We start from the raw sequence: 22,744 nt of genomic DNA, 5'->3' as shown, positions 1-22,744 counted from the left end.
TAATATGAAACTCAGCCAAAAACAGAGCCCTTTAAGGATCTTTACTTTTAAGTGGTACTGAAATGCAGGATTTCTAAATCCATGAATGACAGTGCTAAGGAAAGATCCACAACTGCTTCTAATATCAGGAGTTAAGATACACAATGTGAATTACCTGACAATGTGGAGCTGCTGATTGTACTTGCTGGAGTTGTTACTTCAGGTTCATCTTGCACTATTTCTTCACTCACTAACGCAGGCTTTTCCTGCTCCTCCTGTGCTCCCACTAAGCAGGTGGAATCACCTTGTTCTCCTTCAGCAGATATGGCCAACTTTGGCAACAAACCAGAACTATGTCGCTGCCTGCGACTCTCAGTGTCAGAGGAGATGGATGATGTAGATACTTGTTGTCTGCATCAAAAATAAGCAAACTCTCATGCAGTTACCAAGATGAGGCAGCCTGATGCCTCACAAGCAGGGCACAGACCTCTTCTTTCTACTTACATTTCAGAATATTCTGAACTCCAGCTTAAAGATTCCACTGAAGGCAACGCTACACTCTTTGTTTTGTCTCCTGCATCTTCCTTTTCATCACCTTGTGCTTGAGAAACTCGGTCTATGCTACTAAACACCTATTACAGGCAACAAATAAACACAAACAAAGAACACAAAAAAGCAGCTCATCATTGACACATTTGATACAAAAAGACATCCAAGTGGTGCTCTTCACGTTACAAATTCTTATACAGTAAACAACAAACTACAGAATTCTCAAGCCTTTTAAAATTTCCATAGATTTTTCTATTCTTAAAATGTTTTCCCATTTCACTTGTTTGGCTCCTCACACAGAGGGTCATGATTAGCAAATCTTCTCATTGTAAATTCAACAATTTTCTCACAATTTAATTGTCTGACAAGACAGCAGACAAAATCCATAGGCTTGGGGTCACAATCATAAAGTCAAAAAAGAAAACAAACCCTACCCGTCCGGTACTGACTTAGTGTTTGCCAGTTAGGCGCAGAAAGCACAAAAACAAATCTCAACTGACTCAGAAGTTAAAAATAAATTACTTAGCAAAAGGATTTAGAAAAAAAATCTGACCACCAGAAATCTGTTTACTTATGTGACAAATAGCATACGAAAACTGCTGTCTGTATATTCTACATATTCTGAGTCACAGCTAGAGCTGCTGTGATGTAATGATGTTAACACAACAAACCATCACTGTGATACAGATCTTTGAAAAATGTACAAGTTCAAAGACTGCTAGAATGACTGAGGTTGAAAAGCGCCTCCAGCGGTCACCTGGTCCAGCCCTTACTCAACCAGGGGCACACAGAGCAGATGGCTTTTGATCTCCAAGGAGACTCTACAACCTCTCTAAGCAACCTGGGCCAGTGCTCTGTCAGCCACGTAGTAAAGCAGTGTTCAAACTTCTCCTATTAAAGTTTGCGCCCACTGCTTCTTGCTGAAATTGTCTCTGAAGAAGTAAGCCTTCTTGTCCAAGTCATATTCAGAATAACTGCAACATCTGGTAGTATCTGCATTTGAAATATGCCACCAAGTGAAAATAAGGAGTTCACATAGAATAAGGTTAATCAGATCAACAACTCCTCTCTCTGCTCCTCCACGCTATCACAGACATAACAGATATTTGATACTGTAAAGCCAGTATAAAATACACCAATTAGTTAAAGCATAGGTCCAAATACAAAAGATATAAACACACACTTTCAAAATACCTCTAGATAGTTTCTAAACAGGTTCAAGAAACTGCTCATTAATAGAAAGCTTTTCAAAATCACTGCTGACTGCTATTTAAGACTAATAGCATGCTGGCTAGGGATTCTGCTTTTTAATCCATTATAACTTCTGCCAGTTATTCCTCTACAAAAGCTCCTGAGCATGTTCACTCTTCTCCTTGTATTCCTTGTCGAGCAGTCATTAGCTCTCTCCCTTTAGAAGGTCAGTTTGTCTTCATGGCATTCAAATCACTTGCTCAAATCCACATCTTTCCTTAACTGAATCACATGCTAAATCCTACCTTGTTTTTCACTGCAGTTTATTGTCACTTAAACTCACTGTTAGCATAGGCTACCACTATAGCCTTTGTTACACCATCATTTGCAAGATACCCATTTCTTGCTTATTTTCAGTTAAAATATCAAGAAAAAATGCTATGTGCACCTCTTCCTTCTTCCATTTCTAACATTTCCATACTCTAGAAAAGAAGCAAAGCATTTATACATATGATATCTATCAACGTTATAGCCAATTTTTACTTACTTTTGAAAATCTGTGCGAACATGAGGAAAACTGTCTTATCTCCAAATTAAAATCCTCATCATTTGTATCATCTTCTTCCTCAGTTTCCATGTGGTGGTATTTCTCAGAACGAGCTACAAATAAGAGAAATAAATTAAGTGAATTTATCAGGAGAACTGAGTAATATATTTTATTATTAGCCAAAAGCTTAATTATATTCCTATTTCTCCTGCATTGTCATACCACCACTGAAACTGTACAGTTGCCAGTGGTTTCTATAAAGCAGATTTTCAAAGCTGTAAACAAATGCAAAGTTCCAAGACACAGTGATTATTATAACAAGATTTTCATTGCATTTCTTTTTTAAATGCAAGCAAATACCTACTGTCAAAATAACTTGTGTCATCTTCTGACTCCAACTGTGGAATGAACTCTGCTTTCTGTCTTAGCAGACTGTTCCAGTCAAGGCTCCTAAAGAACTGATGTTGCTTTACTTCATATGCACCACCTGGGGGAGCCAGAGAAAAACAGTGAGCAAAAGACACCAAATACTCTGACATTTCAACTAAATTCTTGGTCAAGAGAACGCAAATTAGCACAGAAAGGCATAGTCATTACTTCCAGCAGGCAGAAACCTCTACTACCGCTTTTCACTGGCATCATCTAAACCTGTCAGAACAGAACCCTTGTTTTCCTTGTTTAGCAGTGGTGGCATTGGCTTTTCATCTTTCTCCTTTATAAATTCTTATTTTTTGAGACTAATAATTATGCATCAAGTACATGACAGTCTGAAAGTAAAAAGAATTATTCTCAATGTTGCTCAATGTAAATGCCACTGCTGATTAGGAACTCCTTTTGGTGTTTTATTGTAGTGATACACACTTCTACAGATAACGCTTTATAATGTAGCTTATAATGGATCACTGTCTTGATTTTATGTGTTAAACAGCTGAATTAGTTGCAATTTAGAAACAGAACGTGAACACAATACAATACTGAATAACAGTAAACAATAAAATACTGAAAATACCTGGGGAGGTAAATGGGGATATTAATAAGCACAGACGTAATTCTGTAAGCTGGACAAACAAGCTGCAGCACAGTCAATCCAACTTGATATGCCAGGGGTAAGTCAGGACAGAGCCATGGAAAAAGTATAAATTTTCCAGGATTGGTCTTTAAGATCTACAAATATTTAAGCATTTCTAAGCTGGATTCACTGATTTTCTGGGCTACAGATGGGAAAAATTCATAAAAGCCTAATCTTCCCAAAGGAGACCAAAATCACATCTAATCATAAGTAACTAGCCACAGAGTAATCACCTTCCTGAAAGCAATAATGGGATATTACAGCAAAATGTTTAATTCTTGACTAGTTTTCAGACACTTCAAATCAATCCATCACTTCCCTTCTTCAGAAGAGCATAATACCTGCCTTTCAACTTGACTACGCTACTAAGGTCTCCTGAGAAAATACACAATTACCATGCTCATGGAATGTTATGCAGCTAGCTAATATGTATTAAACAGACAGGACGATCATTTGAAATGCTCGGTGGAGCCTGGGATAAACTGTGCTGTTTTGCATTGCTCCTGTGGGACCTATTGCGTTGCAGACTGTTTCTGTAAGTTGTTTCTAACAAATAAAAAAATTCACTGTGGCTTCTAAACACTCCTCTGTGCTTCAAAGAAATGACTGCAGGATTTTTTATTCAGACTGACAACTCTTGAGACCACAAACAGTCCAAAGAAATCAGTCCCTGCACAAACAGAGAAGATGCTCCATGAGGGTGCAATGACCACTGCAATTCTTAAGCCTGCCTAACTCTTGCCAATTCTCTTTTTCATCCAGCTGTTACAAAATGGAGACAGAATTTGCAAGTTACTTGCAGATCAGCCTCTCACAGGGTGACACCCTTGCATTAACATTACCATTGACTAGGAAAAGGTAACCTGGCAATGAAACAAAAATCCCTGGAGGGTATTTTGTGTTATATATTTATACACCTGTTTGAAACAAGGGAACAGAATTACTCCTGGCTCTTCATTTTAACAATGGTGGTGGTGGCCTTTGCAGTAGAATGAAGCAGGAAGCAAGTGGAGAAACCATCCTGGGCATAGGATAACTCCCTCACTTTTACTTTATTTTAATATTGGGCAAGAGTGAAAAACCAGTTTACTGCACGTAATTTCCTTGTAGCTTATGATCTGGAGTAAGTCTAAGGACTGTTCACACAGATCCCATGCATTCAGGGAGCAAGACACATGCAGTCATTTCAGTCGCTTGACCACTTCCCAGAAGTCCTGTAGTTTAACACCACATCAATAATTCTTGGAGTCTGGGTTATATTCAAGTTTCCATGAATGGATCAGTTATGAACTGATTTCTACAACTCCTTTTCATTTTAGCTCTAAAATTATGCGTTACCCTCTGCATGCTGGACTTAGCTTTGACAGTAATTTTATCAGTAGTCATGCTGACTCAATCTGCCACTTGGTTTCCCTAGAGTCCACATTATGTGTATATAAATGACATACATTATTCACCCTAAGTAGGACCATATATTTAGGCCTTTTTATATGAAAGGCTTTTTTTGCTCTGTTTCCTCAGTCCTTTGCCAGTGGGATGGTGGTCAGTGAGCAGGGCTCCCACACAAACTGACACTTTGAAAATAACACACAATATTCTTCTGGAAAAAGGAACATCAGTTGTGTATGGATTCCCCTTCTCAAGTTCTGTGTCTAGTTATTTCATACTGTACTCATGAAGGAACCCCACTCAATGGCTAACTGCATCTCTGACATGTCTTTGCTTTACATTATTCAACTAAGATAGGAGTAAAAGAATGATCACATGTAAACATTGCAAAATGAAGTCATCATCTTGCGATGGTCTTATTACTTGTTTGAATCCATAAATTTCCCCTTGTCATAGCAGCATGTCATGCTAGTCACCCTGAAAGATGTTCCTCAAACAAAAAAAAAAACCACAAAAACACAAAACAACAAAAAGACCAACAAAAACAACCATGAATAAGTGTAGTGACCTCCACAGAATGTAAAACTTATTTCCAGCACAGAAACAATATTTGGAGTAGTTCATCCTAACCTGTTCCCAATCTTTCCAAGGGATTCTGCCTGAGCAGCAGGGTAATGAGATCCTGAGCATCTGGAGGTGGTGCTTCATCCTTTTCAGGCCAGTTGATTTCATCTAACAGAAAAGATATCTTGTTATTATTTAAGTCTGATACCAACATTCAGAAAAAAATTGTGTAAAGCTGTCATCATAAGCTAGCAGTAAAGTCAGAGTTCAGGAAACATTTTCAAGTTGCTCTGATGCATCCCAATTAATTCTGATTTTAATACTCTTTACACAGACTCTATAAACTTATTTTTATAAACACTGCTTAACCACAGGGAAAACTATTACAGAACGCTATCATGCTTGTATGTCACCCTTCTCACAGCCATCCCAATAAATGTCATACCATTATGCTTTCAATTTTAGCTCTGTTCCATGGAAACTACTGATAACACGGACACATGTGATCTGATCCAGCAGTAGGAAAGAACGTTAAGGATCTTGTTGTAACTACATGACTTAGATTTTTCCTTTGAAATCAATATCATTTGAGAAACAGTTATCAAAAGGTTTAAATTTTGCATTCTGAAGTACAAAGGAAGGTACTGAAATAAACAGGCATGAAATGTTACCTGTTTCTGGAGGATTGTTAAACCCTATCATATTAGGCATCTACTTTACACTCAGATTTCCACAGTTTACTCATAAAATTTGGCCTATTCCTTCACCTCTGTTCAGTCAAAGATCTTAATGATAAAAACACGTGCACGTGCGTTTGGAAATGCAGTAAAAGCATTGATTATTTCCATGCTCACCTGCCTGCAGCTTCTACAGCAGCCTAAACCTGATTTGGAAAATAAGGCATGGCTATATACTGCAGCCATGATGCATCAAGAACAAAGCCAGCATTTGTTGCTTGTGTTAATTAAACAGTTGATTGTCTTTGCCACTCAGGTCTTAGCATATCACATTGGAAAACATCAGTTATATATCCGTAAGCAGCTAGAATATAGTAATATATCAAAGGCAAATCCTTTCCATTAAAGTTTGCAAACATATTTGGCTTTCAGCATCGCCAATGAAGAAAAGTCTGGTGATGACAAATTGTTTCCTTATGAGCAAATGGGGGATTTGCTGTGTTCTCAAAGAAGGAGCTGGAGGTTCAGTTAGTTTTGTTTTGGTTGGTTCTGTTTGTTTTGGTCTTAGTTAGTGGACCTTTTAAGTAGACCATAAAACAGACTAGGATATATTCAGTAACAGAGGTGCTATTCTGTTAAACTTTTGGCATAAATAAAGGCCTTCTCCATCTATGCATCTGGGAAATTTATGGAAACAGCAGGTAGGATAGTAAATGATTCTGTTTAATTATCATTCAGTTTTGCCACAAGCCTCATAACAATACTTAGGGTCAGCATGCAGGTTAAAATCTAAAAGGTTATTGAATTTTAAATGAAAGAAGAACAGCTGTTACAGGAATAACATTACACTAAAACAATCACAAATGAAATCATTAACAATCTGTGAATTGAATTTGTTTCCTTCTCTTTCTCATTATTTATTATTTGGGAGACATTTGCTTTAAGGTTTTATCACATCTCTGTTAATTTCTTCATTATGCCGTGAGGCATTTTCCCATTTACACAAATTTATTTAACCATTTCTTCTCTGGGATAACTTCTTTACTGAAGAACAAAAACACTGTGCTGTGGTGCTAATGATTTTCTCTTTCCAACAGTGTATCTTATATATTGTACCCTATGTTACTGCATTTCTGTACTCAGCAAGAATATATGCTAAGTCCAGCTTTTAATACAAATTCATACTACTTTGACAGCAAATGACATCTTACAGTTTGAGCAAAACTACCTTAAACTTAGTGTACAACCAATAGCGTTGTAACCACCTTTACTATTGACATAAAATGAAATGTTTGACAGCAAACAAAGAAATCTGGTTCTATGAGATGATCCTCACCACTGATTACTTGTCCAAACAGCTCTTCTGGTGTATCTCCAAAGAATGGCACACATCCAACGAGAAATTCATAAAGAATAATTCCCATAGCCCACCAGTCCACTGGTTTTCCGTAACCCTGTCTCAGTATTACTTCAGGAGCTATGTATTCAGGTGTACCACAAACCTGAAAGAAAGAAAATAAGCATGATGGTAAAGTAAGTCTAATAGTATTTGCTATATCACATCACTTGTAAATAGTGAAATATAAAATAACACAGAAACAAAGATGAATGAAATTTAGTACATTTTAGGCTGTTCAGCTGGCATAACTTGTATTTTTTTACATTCTCTACCTAGAATATTTGGTTATCAATCACATTTGCATGTCTGTAAAGCAAAAGTTTATTTTTGATCCATGGTATGAAAGTCAATCACAGCAAATATTTAATTTAAACATATCTTTAGCCTTACATGAAAGTTGCGATGGCTTTATCTTAAGTAAATTTTACTGTGAACAGATTGCAAGCAATGGTAATGAGGCACGCTTAAAGGGAAATGGGCCATAGCAAAGATTTTAGAGCCCCTGATAGTACCATGCATCATCAGTTCCACAAGCACACTGTTGAGACTTCTGAATTCCTTTTAAAAACAGTTTTCTATTTATCTCTCTCACAAACTCACTTGCACACAACCAGGTTGTTCATCTTATTAATAGTTACTAACACAGAAAGAAAGGATTCTATCATAATCTGTTGGGCATTAGTCAAAGTAACTGACAAATATTATCAGAACACACATGCAGAAATACATGCTTATAAAGTACTAAAGTAGATTCTGCTGGCAAAACATCACTGCATTAAACAATGTAAAAAAGAAAAAAAGCCGTTTCTTACCTGTTTATCAAGGAATTCTCTGGCATCCTTTTCAATGTGACCCTCATACAAATTGGTAGTCAAACTCATTAGCCCCACCTTTGACAGACCAAAGTCTGTAAGCTTTATATGGCCCATGGATGTTACCAATAAACTGAAAAATTAAAGTGACCTGATGTTACTGTGATATAATTCGAGATTACATGCTTAGCACTGAAAAAAATTAAAGTCAGCTTAAAAAGTAATTTAGCCAGTACAAAATAGGTTAAAAAAAATGACACAGTTGCAAATGAATTACTGTTATCACCAGTCACAAACAAAGCTTCCATATGCAATTGAATATAACCAGAATCAGGGAGTGTTGAGTTAAATGGTAGATGTTTGAAGAAAATGAAGTAGTTATCATTCTGAAAGAACGAGAATAGAAAAAAAATTCAGCTTTTAAAGTCATGCAGACATTTTCTACCAGTAGCAGGTTGGGTCATCCATTTGAAAAAACTCAAGATATTAAGATAGCTGATAACTAATACCACAGTGGCCTCAGGTATCGTGCTAAGAAGATATTTTCACTGATGAAACACCCCAATTCTGTTTGTTCATTTTATTTTACTATTATTAACTTATCTTTTTAATATAAAACAAGGAGAAGATTGAACATGAGCCAGCAGTGTGTCCTGGCAGCCCCAATTGCCAACCATAACATTGGGTGCACCTGGTGGGAAGGGCATGGAGCAGTGACAGGGGAGGGGCAGCTGAGGTTGGGGACAGGGTCTGCACCAGGGGGCGGTGGGCATGGAACGGGCTTCCAAAGGCAGTGTCACAGCCCCACAATGCCAGAGTTCAGAAAGTCTGTGTACAATGGTCTCAGTTTACATTGTCTGATTTTTGGGTGGAGCTGCGTGGAGCCAGGAGTAGGACTCTGCGGGAGTTGGATCCTTATAGGTCCCTTTCAACCTGGGATATTCTACAATTCTGTGTTAAACAACTATACTTTTCACTATAATTACTTGCTGTAATATTATTTACACATAGAAGAGAGATTCTGTATGTCTAGATAATGGGAAAAAAACAAAGAACAACCAGGAACAACTCTCCATACTGATCAATCTGAAGTCCTCTTTCTGTGATATCCTATATACATACTTATCTGGCTTCAAATCCCTGTGCACAATTCCATAATTATGAAGGTATTCCAAGGCCAGAACAGTCTCTGCAAAATACATCCTTGCCATGTCCACAGGTAAGGGGCCCATATTTTTCATCAAAGTAGCACAGTCTCCACCTGTGAAAACAGGATGAATGTTGAAGATGGTGGTACAAATTTTCAGATGTATTTGCTGCAGAAGGAAACATAAATTGTAGTCACAAATGTTTCTTTTCCAATCAGATGATCCAATTTAACAGGCAATCACAATACCTACTGTGCTGAAAAAAACAGCATGAAGCTGGGGAGAGAGTGGTGCAAGAGTTCAGCAGGAAACCAATAAAGCCTGTGCTGCTACTTAAAAGAAGTCCACACAGTCACAGCAACTCATCTTGATCACTAGGAGATAATGAGTAGGAGTAAAGTCACCTCATTCTTGAGTTTAGATCCCAAATCTGTATAGCCAGAACACACAGCAAATAAAAGAGGGTCCTTTTAACGCAAGCACCATCACGGTTTTATTTCTTTCCTGGTACTATTAAAAAAAACACTCCTTCCCTTTAAAAAAGAATACTTTACCTTCTACGTATTCCATGACCATACATAAATGACGTCTTGTTTCAAAAGAACAATACATGCTGACAACAAAGGGGTTTTCTGCAAAGGTCAGGATATCGCGCTCCACAAAGGCCTGTTGGATCTGGTTTCGAAGGATGAGATTCTGCTTATTAATCTTCTTCATGGCAAATCTTTGTCTGGTTTCTTTATGTCTCACAAAATAAACCGCACTGAAGAAGCCCAAAAGAGACAGAAAAAGTTAAAAAGCAGTAAATTTAAAAGGTATTTTAAAATACATTTTTGACATGCAGATTTACCCAAAACATTTTATATGTATTTCATAAAAGACTTGTTTCTCATCTAATATTGTTGATGAACCTTTAACATAACAGAATGCGTTGAGATCTCGTTATGTTTCAACATGAGGATACTTCAGTCAACACAAATTAGTGCACAAATTGGTAACAAACAAACCAGACAGTCCACCCACAACGGATATAAAGCTCAGATTTTGGAAGTTTCCATCAGCAAAGGATTATAGATGAAAGCCAGCTGTGACAGAATATTATAAATCATTTTTGACAAATGTTTATTCTGTAAGAGTGAGTCATCATTATCTGACTGAAGACTCTGTTCAGGGGATTTTAAAACATGTCATAGGTTTCTCATGAAGGTTGCTCAGAAGTTTGCTCAGTGATGTGGCTCTCCCCCATTGGTAGATGCAGAATGTATCATCTGTACTTGTTCAGTACAGTACCCTGACATCAGCACTGATACATATCATGGGTAGGTCACCAGTAGGTAATACAAATTAAAACATAACATATATCACCTGGTAATGTGGGAATAAGATGCATCTCAACAACCAAAATCTCACTAAGTTATTGGGTACAAAGTTTCCCATAAGCTTGATTAGATAAGACCAAGGTGATAAGGGCAGCAAAGCAAAAGAAAACCTCAGATGGACAACATCCTCACTTTCAAGGCTCAGGAAAATGCATAATCTTGCCATAAAACACAGAGGACACAACTAGTGCACTTCTCAAAATCCCTCAAGACAAACCTTGAAAACAACTGCTTTACCTGAAATCAACCTCACAGTATTCAACACTCACAGCATCTCACCCAGCAATGCAGTTTTTAAACTTATTTTCTTGTCCCCACAACATGCAATAATCAGCATACAAGTATTTAAACACAAAAAGTAATTCTTGCCTTACTATTTTTACGACTCCATCTTTACCCAGCTACCAAAGTCACAGAAAAAAAGCAACATTTTCTACTCTGCTTTGAGTGTTTCTTCTAGACAGGAGAGTTTCTCTTACAGATTCCAAAAGTTTTCCTTAATCCCTAGCTACAGTCTGAGCACGGGGCAGGTAAAAACATTACATCATGATGAAACCAGGGGAAAAACACCTTGGGCAAAATCCAAGACGAACCTCACCCTTAGCACCTGCCTCCTACTAAGTCTTGCCTTCTCTTGCCCCTCCCAAACTCAAATAAGATCAAGTTATTCAACTTCAGTATGCCTTCCTGCTGACTTCACACGCCTCTTCCTTCCACTCCCAGCACACTCATTTCTTTCTTCACATGTCCTCTACAGCCTTCCTTTGCATTCTGTTTTTCCTCTTTTTTTTGGTGCTGTTGCCCATTTGTCATAAGATGTATTCTTTTCCTATCTCGGTTCCTTCATGTATTTTTGGCTTGTAAAAAAAGTGAGTTCTTCAGGTGCCTTAAATACAATTTCCACCACGTGCATCTGTAATCACTACCACATTTAAAGATGAGGAACCAGTAAGTTTGAACTATTCATTCCAGTAAACATCTGGGTAGGCTGGTTACAATTCCCACAGCTCTAAATTAGATACTCTAGCCTTGTAGTTGCAGGGAGACAATGTTCTAAATTTCTACCAAAATTCTTTTATCCACAAACCCTCAGAAAAAAGAGCAACATACTTCTCTTTCTCATGCTTACACATGCATACACTATTTGTACTGATTAAAGTGATTTTAAATGATCTTCAGTGTTAGAAAATGCACATTGTTATGCACATCTTCTGTGTAACACAATAACTGAAGCAAACAGCTTTACAAATAAAACTATGCTCTGGAAGCAAAGGACTCCTGCTAAAGTTTACCTATCTTCCTTCAGGATGGTCTCATTTCACAGCTATGCACTTCCCTTGCTTACTAGTGCAACCTGCAAGGCACATCATTGGAACTGCAACCTGAACATACTGACACTCCTATACTTGGAAAGAATTTGCTGAGATGTCACTAATAAATAGAAAATGAAACTTTCCCAAGGACAAGAAGTTCCCAATGAGGGAAAGAACATATAAGTTACTTGGGCACTAAAAACAAACAAAAACAACAACAAACAAAAATGAAAAGTAAAAACAGGCCTCCCCTCCCTGGGTCTGAAACTTAACTGAACTAACAGAAAGCTAAGGGTTAAGGCACACAGCTGCCAACACACTGAGGGCACTGAAATTCCAGATAAAAAGCTGAGAACAACCATAATGAGTTCTGTTATATTAACTTTGTTCATTCTGAACCCCAATTTGCAAGGTTAGAAGTATTCTTCTGTTTTAAATCGTGAAGCAGATTGGGATGGTATGATTCCCTTTGCTTTCCCGGATGCTCTTTCCTGCTACATTCTCCTCATTCCTGCACTGAATTCAGCCTTTATTTTCCCCTACAGGCTCACTTCACTCCGTTGCTCTTTTCTTCACTTGTCAGATGCTATTCAGGAAGCATTAGACAGAAGTTTATCTTTGTTTCACTTGTGCTTTTAAGAGAACACGATTTCTCACTCTCATTTTCTTGGCACTGAGCAGCAATACCCAGCTCATGATTTCCAGTGAAAAGACAACTGTCATTCTGAGAACTCCATTAATGCAAAAGCAACCCATCCATAACATGAGATTGCTCTGTCCATCCACTCAACAGCAGTCATATGTCATCCTTGCCTGCAAAGGCACAACCACAGAGGCACTGTTGCAAGCTCCTATGCTTCAAAATCAAGAATTTGCTTTCCTGCCTTGCCCTACTGGTTTCAGAACATGTCACCATGGGATTTCTAGAACACCCTCTGATTTCACTGCATTGATCTCAGTAGGTACACAAATGCTCTGTATTTCACTGATAGTGTATTTAATCATAGCAAGTAAAATTTAATTTACAAGAGAAATAAAAGAAATAAATAAACTCTGTGACCGTCCAAACACTGCCTCCTTCTGCCTCTAACATAAATTTTCCATTCACCTTGAGAAAGCATCTCTACAGCACCTTCAGCTAGGCATAAATATAAATGCTATGCATGTGTTGATGGGGCACACACAGCTTCTCTGTGCAGCCTGCCAGGGTCTCACTGCCCTCTGAGTAAAGAATTTCCCCTCTAATCTAAACCTCTCTTCTTTTAGTTTATAATTGTTTCCCCTGGTCTTTTCACTGCCTGCCTGTTTGAGAAGATGGTCTCCCTCCTGCTTATAAGCTCCTCAGTTTACACATCTTCAGTAACTTTTAGAGAGATTTTAAAATTTAGTCTACATTCAGTGCTTGCAGCTGATGTTGCTGTGTCACTTGCTTTTAACCTGATTCTCGAATTTGTCAAAGGACCTTGAACTCCTTGAGGAAACACAGGTGTACTTGCTGCATTTGCTATTTAATACTACTTAAAGATACTAACCAAGAACTATGCTTCTTTTTAAAAAGCAATTTACTAAGAGGGGATTACTAAATTCTGTACTGCTTGATCCGAATCATCTCCAGTGCAAGGCAGCCATTTGTGAGGCCATGATGCATGTTATAGCATTACGGCAGAATTTACAGATAGTTAAGATCAGAAGCACCAGCAGAAGGACCAGAAACAGAATTGCACCACCTCCCGCCCAGATGATATCCATCGCCAAATCAGATTTATTGGGGGGCAAGGAGGCAATGCTGCCTACAGCACACCTAACAAAAGTTACAGTAAAAGTCTGAAGAACTGGGAAGTTTGGTAAGTTTTGCCTGGCTGAAAAAGAGTCTGACAAACAGCTTGTGAAACCATTAGTGATTTGGCCGGTGTCCTACTTGTTTACTGATACACAGCTTGTTTAACTTCTTGTATATTCCCAGCCCGATACACCTAATCTACTACACAGACATTTAATTGCGCTACAAATCAGTTTACCCAACCAATACTTGATATTTAAACTCATCAAGTTTAGCATATCTGACAAATCTCTGCTACAGTATGCCAAGACCAAAAATTACCCTGCCAAGCAAAGCTTTCTGTTTCCCTAATGAAGGCAAAAACACCACAATAAAATAAAGGACATCAGAATGCACATCTCTTCTTTTTTTTTTTCCTTCTTAAATTGGTTGTGAATGTAACCCTCCACTACCTCCTTGAAATAAGTGAAGTATTACAATAGAATACTAAATAAGTCAGAGCACAAAAGATGCCTACTGATGTATTTTGGAGACTAAATCAATGAAGTTCAGACAGAATTCATATGCATTCAGGTTATTTCAAAAAGCTAATGGCCTAGAAAAATGTGAAAGTGGGGAAAAAAGCCTTGTAGCATAACAGCACTAACTCTTATTTTGGCTGCTTATACTTGTAGTAAACTGCAATAAATGCCCATTGGGCAATTTACTGCTTTGTATTCACAGATGGAACAGACACTGCTGCTTAATTGTGCTCCATTTTGTAGAGTTTAAGAGTATACAGGTAATAGTTGTACGTTCCTCTTTAAATCTGGCAATTTGAGTAAATTAATCACTAGCTGCATGATGTCAACATAAACATGATACCCACTAAAAGTCTTCTAATAATACCGTCCCTCTTTATCTGTCTGACCGCAATGGGGAACTTCACACCAAAATTCTTGAAAGAGTTTTTGAGCTCAAACCTTCCAGCATCATCATGGGATTAGGTGCTAATCTCACTTTATAAAATGCTGAGTATACACATTTAGAATCTCAAGCAGTTCACTGCTTCTATTCCTTTTGCTCTAAATCATTTTTCAGTTTTACCTTCACTGTCTTTCTTATCTTCTTTCTTTATTTTTCTTGTAGGAATCATTTAAACAAAAAATCCTGACCCAAAAAATCCACTTTGATGTTTGTTTAGGCATGGAAACAACAGCACTCCACTGAAGTTGATGCGATTGTCAGTTTCCACTCATAGCATTACTAGTCATAGCATGCTTCCTGGTTGATAAAAGCAGTAACAGTCCCAACATAATCCAGATTCACTCCAAGTTCTCTTCCCTCACTCACTCAGCTTTCCATTTCCTCAACAACTTACCAGGGTCTCACCAAATATTATATTATATTATTATTATTATTATATTATAATATTATATTTGCTATGACTATTTTACCTGTTATATTCATTAAAAAAGCTCTTCACACAGATCAGAATAGATCTTCCCTGCCACAAACGTGAGAAGATGTGCTCTACATGTCTCTATTGTAAGTGCCACAAAAAGTGGGTATTTTTCACCCTCTCTTTTCCACCTTACGAATCTTTACCTGTCTCCAAGTCTGTATTTCTTAGTAGCCCTTTGAGACTTAGTGGCTGTAAAGGCTATGGAGCAACAGGACTACTACACATCAGATTTCTGGCAGTCAACCTCACACTGCTAGTTGGGGCATGCCTGTTTGACACCACTCCCTTCTTTCTCCGCTGCATACTAATCTAAAACTACTGGGAAATTGCACAGGTCCACTGACTCAGACACCCATTTCTCTGACATGAACAATACCCCACACCATTCTTCTTCTCCTTCTCCAGTAAGACAAGAAGGAAATTGGATAAAGGGGGAAAAGAAGGAATCAGGAATCTGCCAAGGGAAGGAAGAATGGATGCGGCTAAGGATGGGAGCAGAAACAACTGCTAAGTGCAAGAAAGGCTTTTAAAATTTAGTGGTAATTTGAAGTAACTGGCATAGAGTAATAGGTTCGCCTACAGAGAAATTCTGAGAAAATGAATTGTGAAGAGGCTGAACTGTGAAAAGTTGTATTTGGATATTCACATAATTTTAATTCAAGTTATGCTATCTCCTGCAGGCTTTTTGCTGGACCATGTAAGTAGGTCTGGTCACAAGCAAATAGCCTCTACGTATGCTGTCATGATCCTCTACGTATGCTGTCATGATCAGAAGCAGTAAACATCAACTGCCACATCAGACCTCAGGGCCATCTTTAAATAAACATGGCTCGAGAGAGGCTTTACTGTGCCCATAATCCTGAGGCTGTTACAATAGCATGCAAAATTCCAGTGGGCTTTCTCTTCCAGAGTCCTCAAGCAGAGGTAGCATAGGATAGAACCAGTGTAATGTGGCCTCTGCTGGGGAGCAGCACAGCCCTTTCCATCAATGTTGTTCTGAAATACTGCCTCATTTGGTGACGGGCTCCTCACCAAGTAACAGCAGCTCCCTAAAAGCTGTCTGAGATAGGAGAGTCCACACAGAAGGGAAAAAAAAAAAACAACCCCACAGTTCAGACCTATTTACAGATTTTTTTTTTCTACTTTTTGAATATTCTTATGTCAAATGAGCACTCATTTTTAACAGCTTGCCTCCCTTAAAGACCACATCCCATTCTGTTTCAGATCTACTTAAACATAAGCTGTTCCCATTATTTAAAAGGTGCTTTAAAACCTGCCTTTTACTTCATTCAGATTTCATCCTTGCCATTATATTATACCTGCTTTTTAAAAGCACTCCTGGTGGAGCACTTAGTATTTTAACTTACAGCAGTACACAGTACTTCATTACTGCCTAGAAGGCTTTAAATTAATGTTTTTTTCGTCAACTTCAAGCATTAGCAACAAAATAGGAAAGCAGAATTAAAAATACAACAGTGCAAAAAAAATCCACCTCATAATCATCCCTGAAGTATGAAATAATGAGAAGTTATGCAAAAATCTGAAAAAGCTATTACAGTAACATGCATTACTCACCCATAAGCTCCATTACTAATCAGTTTAATTGTCTCAAAATCACTTTCTCGAGGTTTTCTCCGGAGCTGTAGTGAGGTATTTGAGCTCTTCAAAGTAAAAAAGGAGAAAGAACACAGTCAGTACAGTATTTCTTTTCTTCAAATTAGGAGGAAAAAACTAACTAACTTACTAACCAGAACAGCAAGTGCTATTAGTCTGTCACACCCCAACAAACCAGCTGAAAGACCCGACCAGTTGACTCCATTTCAATTAAAGACACAAGGATCTCCCAAAGCAAAGCTGCCTCTTCACCCCAAAAGGTATCTGTTACACCAGAGCAGTCTATCCCCTCATCTCCATGTCAGGGTTACAGCAGACAGGCGTGATGGCTTCTGGTAAAGGGTATTACTGGCAACTTCTATCTGGAGGTCTAAACTTCTGGGAGCTGCACGAGGTACTCGCTGGACATTGCCTTGAGTTTTGAGTCAAAGTGATTCCACCAGTGTGCAGGCAGAATCAGCCTGGGAGTAACTGAACCTGATGAGCTCTTCTAACTTCAAGTAAAATTTTGTACATTTCTGACTAATGCTAGGACAGTGATATGATTTAGTATGAACTGTGGAAAGAAATACATGAAGAGGAAAAAAAAAAAACAAAAAAACGGGAAGACAAAAATGCAATAGTTCTGTCATGGTATCACTTTCACCAGCTTTTACACAAGAACGGAGTTATTCTGAATGCAGTACAACTTTCTTTCTAGCTGTAATCCTAATGAATCTTGATGGCCAAGTGTAAACCAGGAATGGGAGGTGTGGCGCACACGTGCATACACTAATACAGACTCCTAAATTTCTTATTCCAAACCTACAAAATACAAAATGCTCCCCAAATTTCCAAAAAGTTCTGTGATGCCTATCAAGGCACTTCAGTAATAGTAAAGGTTGGGTGTAGATCTGCTTGGAAGATCTTCAATGAAATGCTTACTAGAGAAACAGTTCAATGTTAAGAAGAATTGAAAATGGTAACAGAATGAACTATGCAGGAGCAGGAAGAGACAATTTATGAAACTGTTCAGGCCATTTGCTTGTCACTACAGGATTCTTCCTTATTGTATACTTATCATTATTTTAAATCCTTCTGTGTTTTATTTCAAGTTACGCCTCTTTACATTCTCCATGTGTTGTTTCTATCTTATGTTTATTCCATTTTGGCAAAACATTTATAGATGTTTACCATGTATTTTTCATTCCTTGTATAATTTCACCCAATTATATTCCTTTATGACAGTGCATTATTCTTCCTTTTACTTCATTTCTTCAACTCTGTGGAGTCTGCATTTGTGCAACACAAATACCTTCAGACTTATAATTTCATAGCTACTGCTGAGTTAATCTTACATCTATATACTCTCCATCTAAATTAGAACTTTTCTTCAGCATTTCAGTTGTTCTTTCTGATTTTTCTCCAATTTGTCAGTATCTTTCCAATAAATAATGCTCAGGTTTGTATTTTACCAGCACAACAGAAACCTTCTCAAGATAAGACAGTTCAGGAGAAAATAATGACCTTGATGCAGTATGTTGAATCTACCTAAACAGACACCCCATGCCTGTATTTTAAATTCTAATGGTTACAAACACCAGTAAAGTACCTATGCATCCTTGCAAAATTGCACTGACTTTTTCTATCTGCTCGCACTAAAAATGAACAATAAATTGCTAGAACCGCATTTACTGTTGACTGAAGTGCAAGGTATAAGAACTAATTTTTTAAAATTACAATTTTAAACAGACAGAACTTAAACCCACCACCATACTCAGACCATTAAAGTGAACATCATCTCTAGCAACTCATTTTTCCTTTTCTCTCTAACCTGTGCAAGCGTTTGACCAACTTTTACCCTAAGATACCCATGATTGTAGCGAAATATTTTCAAACATAGATTCAAAAGAATAATGCACAATCTTCCAGACTGCAACACAGCTTTCTGAAACAAGTTTTTTGGCAACATGCTTATTACCTTCCCATGTCTTGAATGAATATATTCAGACTCTATCAAATTGATCATTAGTTGCCACTGTAAGCAGTCTCTCTTGCAATAGTTCTAAAATGCTTTATTTTTAAGAAACAAGTACATAAATTCTTGGAGAACAAAAATAATTACATTAAACAAAAATAAAACAGTCACTGGTGGAAACTGTAGTAAAACAGCCATCGTGTTTTGAATACTATAGCCTCATGGAAGCCAAATACTGCAGCACCACAGAAAACAGATTGCTTTAGTACTTTCTGTCTGCTGAGTGGCACAGTGCTGGTCCCTGCAACAGCCTGAGAATCCATTCTATTAATTTACCCATGCCAGAAGAAAAATAGCAAACTTTTTCCTTCATTCACATTCAGAATAAGCAGCATTTTAAGAAGAAAACTTACAGTTATTGATTCATCCATTTCCAGAGTTTCTGCTGTCCCACTGTCACAGTTAGCTAGTTGAGCTATCTCTATAAACAAATATTAGAAAGTCTTTTATAAACCTCAGTAAGTATAAAATTAAGCACCAAACTAAAATCTGAGAAGTGACACTTTTCTGGAAACATTAGTAAACAAGCTGTACTACCTGTAGTTCTTGCCAAATAACTTTAGGATGTTTCTAAGCATTTGGAGTACTCATGCCATCTGAAAAATGAATGTGTGCTATTCATCATCTATGTAATCTTGAACAGCCAAGTACCAATAAACAGCAGTAAGTATTATGGCTGCTGAGATGCAAGAATTCAGTGGTCTGTGTGTGTTATACAAGTATTAATTTTCTAAAAATCACGAGAATCTTAGACTACCAGGGAGTTAACTTCGCACCATATCTTTGAGGATAAGGCTTCCTAGTTGGAACAATAAGGTTCTAATTTCAGGCAGATATGGATTCCAAGTGCATCTTATACACATAAATACTGATTATCCTAACAGAACCAGCTAAAAGCCTTTTTTTCTTTTTTCCTCTCAAAGCTTATCATTTATGGAGTTGCTGATACAGACTACTTCCATGTGAAATGCTCAGATTTTGGCAGATCTAGCAAGTTTACCAGGTTGTCCCAATCTGTCTCTGGTGTAGAATTCCTAACTCTACTACATTCTACAGGGACCCGTGAACTAAGAATTCCTCTGGGTAACAAAAGCTGAACAGGAGAGTTGTCAGCTAAAAGACCTTGGAAAACTTAGTATTACTTAATACTTTAATATACACAGTTAATTATACACTCTGCAGAGCCAAAGATTTACTTGATCGTAATTATGGGGATGGGGATCAAATAAAAGAATACCTGAAACTTTGAAGGTGCAATTTGACCATCAATACTGTTAACTTATGAATAAAAAAACGAACTTAATATTCACATAAATATATATATGCTGGATTTTACTATATAATAATCAATTTCTAGAAGTGAAATCCTAGTTAATTATTTGACAGGAGACAAACAGAGTAACTCTCATATCTAACCACTACAAAAACCACAAGATTTGTGAAGTGTAAGAATCAGAAGTACTTAAAATTTAATTTCAAAAACAAAACAGATCTTTAAAGTTTAATAGAAGTTAGATTCAAAGAGAAATCTGAATATGAAACAATAAACAGGGAAGAATCAAATCCCATAAGAATAAACATTTTAAAATAGAGTCCAAGCTCAAACAATATAGGCCAAATTCTAACTAGGCAGTAGATTTTTCTGTCAAAACTCAGTTTTGTGAACACGAGAGTTTTATAATAAAAGTGCTGATGAAACCTTGATAGCATGAGTGAAAATTACATAAGAAAGAAAAATATGCTTTGACAGCCTTCTCAACTGAGATTGTTTTCATAAATAGCAAATTAAAATGGGCCATTTTTAAGCAGAACTTTTGCAAAATATCCATTATCTGAGAAATACATATTATTTATAAACAGTAGGTATTAATGGAATGGAACCAAGAGTCAGCTTTCGAAACACAGAGCCATGGAACAATTTTGTAATGCCTGAAGAGATTTTTAAAACTCATCTAAATACCATTAAACATCTGCCCTTTTTCTTTCATTGATTTAAACCATTTCTGAAGTCTCGTGATTCAGAAAAGGTAAAGATGGAAATTTAAAAACCAGGGGGGGAAATTCCTCCCCAGGGAACTCTTCAGAAATGCAGCCACCAGTCTCTGATAAGTGATGAATCTGTTGTGGTATTGCTTTCAGTACAGTATAAATTTATCTGGCATTATCTCCCAAGTAATGCATGCATCATTTCACTCAAAGAAAGGATACTACTGCTATGGCATAAAACAAAGGAGGCAAGTAGGGAAGGGGCTAAACCTTTCAGTTATTTTTCTCTGTAGAGAAGTGAAATCCCTTCCATGAACATTTACATAAAGTAAACACTTAAAAGAAACACAATTCTACGTGGAGCCACTATTCTAATTGCCAGTTACCGACACACAATTATTTCAAAGCTTTCTGGCTCATCTTTCTTCTATCTAAATATTTTTTTTATATTTTTCATTTTTGGACACAGAAAAGTAAAGGCTCTCTCATCTTCTTGTTTCATGTTTTACAGTAAAGCACATAAACCTTGAAAATAATTCTCCGTACAAGATTAATTCAAGGGCATAAACCTCACAGTGCCATTCTTCTTATTTTTTGCTTATTATATGTCCCTTTATGCAATGGTACCAATTTCAAACCAAAATCGATCTTCTATTCTGAGAAGACTGGAAGAGGACTAGTAAGCTCAACTTCCATTTATCTTTTAACTTTCTAATCTTTTAGTATTAATTTAATTACATCTAACTAAACTCATAACAATATCTGTCAGTGTTGCTTAAGCAGAAGAAAAAAACATTTTATTTTAATACACCATACAGTGCTCCTTAGAGTTAATAAAATATAATCTTTCATTATGAAGACTGACTTGAAGGAAAAAAAAAAAAGAAAAAAAAAAAAAAAAGAAAAGAAGCCAACCTCATCTTACCACAATTGTTTTCACAGAATCACAGGATGACTTGGGTTGGAAGGAATACTAAAGATTATCTCATTCCAAACCCCTATGACAAAGGTTACCATTCACCAGCTCAGGCTGCCCAAGAATGCATCCTGGACTTGGACACCTCCAAAGACAGAGCAACCACAGCTCCTCTGGGCAGCCTATTCTGCACCTTGCTGCCCTCTGAGTTAAGAATGTCCTCCTAATGTCTCACCTCCTTGTCCTGTCACTACCAGACCACGTATGAAATTGGTCATCTTCCTGCACATTAGGCTCCCTTTACATACCAGAAACATAATTTTGTGCTATCAAGTCCCCTCCTAGAGATCTCCCTTGTTCATAACACAAAAGACAAACAAAATGGCACTAGTTTGATCCATTTCCCAGGACAGCACTTTTGTTGAACTCCAAACTGTGGGACTAACACAGAATGCAGTGAACCCAATTTCCACTTTTCCTTACTAATAGAATCTGATTTGAGTATGAAAGAGAAAATGGTCTGCTGAGGAGACAAGTAATTTTAGTTTTACCAACACTATTCTTAAAACAAGAATCAGACAAGAAAAAAGTAATAATAATAATTTTACAGGAAAACAGTCAACTTCCCCCTATTTAAGTCCTAATTATTCACACATAGGTTGCTCAGAAAAAGAAATCTTCAGTTTCCATAGGAAACTCTCCTTTTCAGGGAGAACATGGTGTAGGAAGCCAGAAGCAGTGGAAGGCAAATTACAAATCAGTCCAGTTTCAGTTGCACCTACAGATGGATAATAGTAGATACCAAATTAAAGCTGTAAATTTAAGCTAGAGTTAAAATTAGGAAGTTACATTGCCTGAATGTAAAAAGATGAGTTTCACTGATATAATGCCATCCGTAAATGGTATTAATAGCAGAAAGTCTCAGATGGCCTTTATAATGCCTTTAAGCTTGTGCCAGAACCTGTGGGTTA

The 22,744-nt window shown here is 37.2% G+C and overlaps 1 protein-coding gene across 16 annotated transcripts in view; it reads right to left on the bottom strand.

Annotated features, from left to right (window-relative positions):
• Nucleotides 1–22,744, bottom strand: part of MAST4 (microtubule associated serine/threonine kinase family member 4) — a 254,220-nt gene that overhangs the window by 14,774 nt on the left and 216,702 nt on the right. For all 16 annotated transcript variants that reach the window (XM_015848582.3, XM_015848583.3, XM_015848585.3 and 13 more), the window contains 11 exons: nucleotides 19,225–19,292; nucleotides 16,816–16,901; nucleotides 9,879–10,087; nucleotides 9,299–9,437; nucleotides 8,177–8,309; nucleotides 7,302–7,467; nucleotides 5,355–5,456; nucleotides 2,631–2,753; nucleotides 2,267–2,379; nucleotides 484–611; nucleotides 155–390 (listed from right to left, as the gene is read on the bottom strand). In XM_015848582.3, coding sequence (XP_015704068.2) covers nucleotides 155–390; nucleotides 484–611; nucleotides 2,267–2,379; nucleotides 2,631–2,753; nucleotides 5,355–5,456; nucleotides 7,302–7,467; nucleotides 8,177–8,309; nucleotides 9,299–9,437; nucleotides 9,879–10,087; nucleotides 16,816–16,901; nucleotides 19,225–19,292 — 1,503 coding nt within the window. The remainder of the gene's footprint in view (nucleotides 1–154; nucleotides 391–483; nucleotides 612–2,266; nucleotides 2,380–2,630; nucleotides 2,754–5,354; nucleotides 5,457–7,301; nucleotides 7,468–8,176; nucleotides 8,310–9,298; nucleotides 9,438–9,878; nucleotides 10,088–16,815; nucleotides 16,902–19,224; nucleotides 19,293–22,744) is intronic.

The sequence above is a fragment of the Coturnix japonica genome, chromosome Z (assembly GCF_054131305.1).
Source record: "Coturnix japonica strain WE chromosome Z, WE-NBRP24, whole genome shotgun sequence".
NCBI classification, from domain to species: Eukaryota; Metazoa; Chordata; class Aves; order Galliformes; family Phasianidae; genus Coturnix; species Coturnix japonica.
This window is presented reverse-complemented; position numbering and strand designations above follow the sequence as displayed.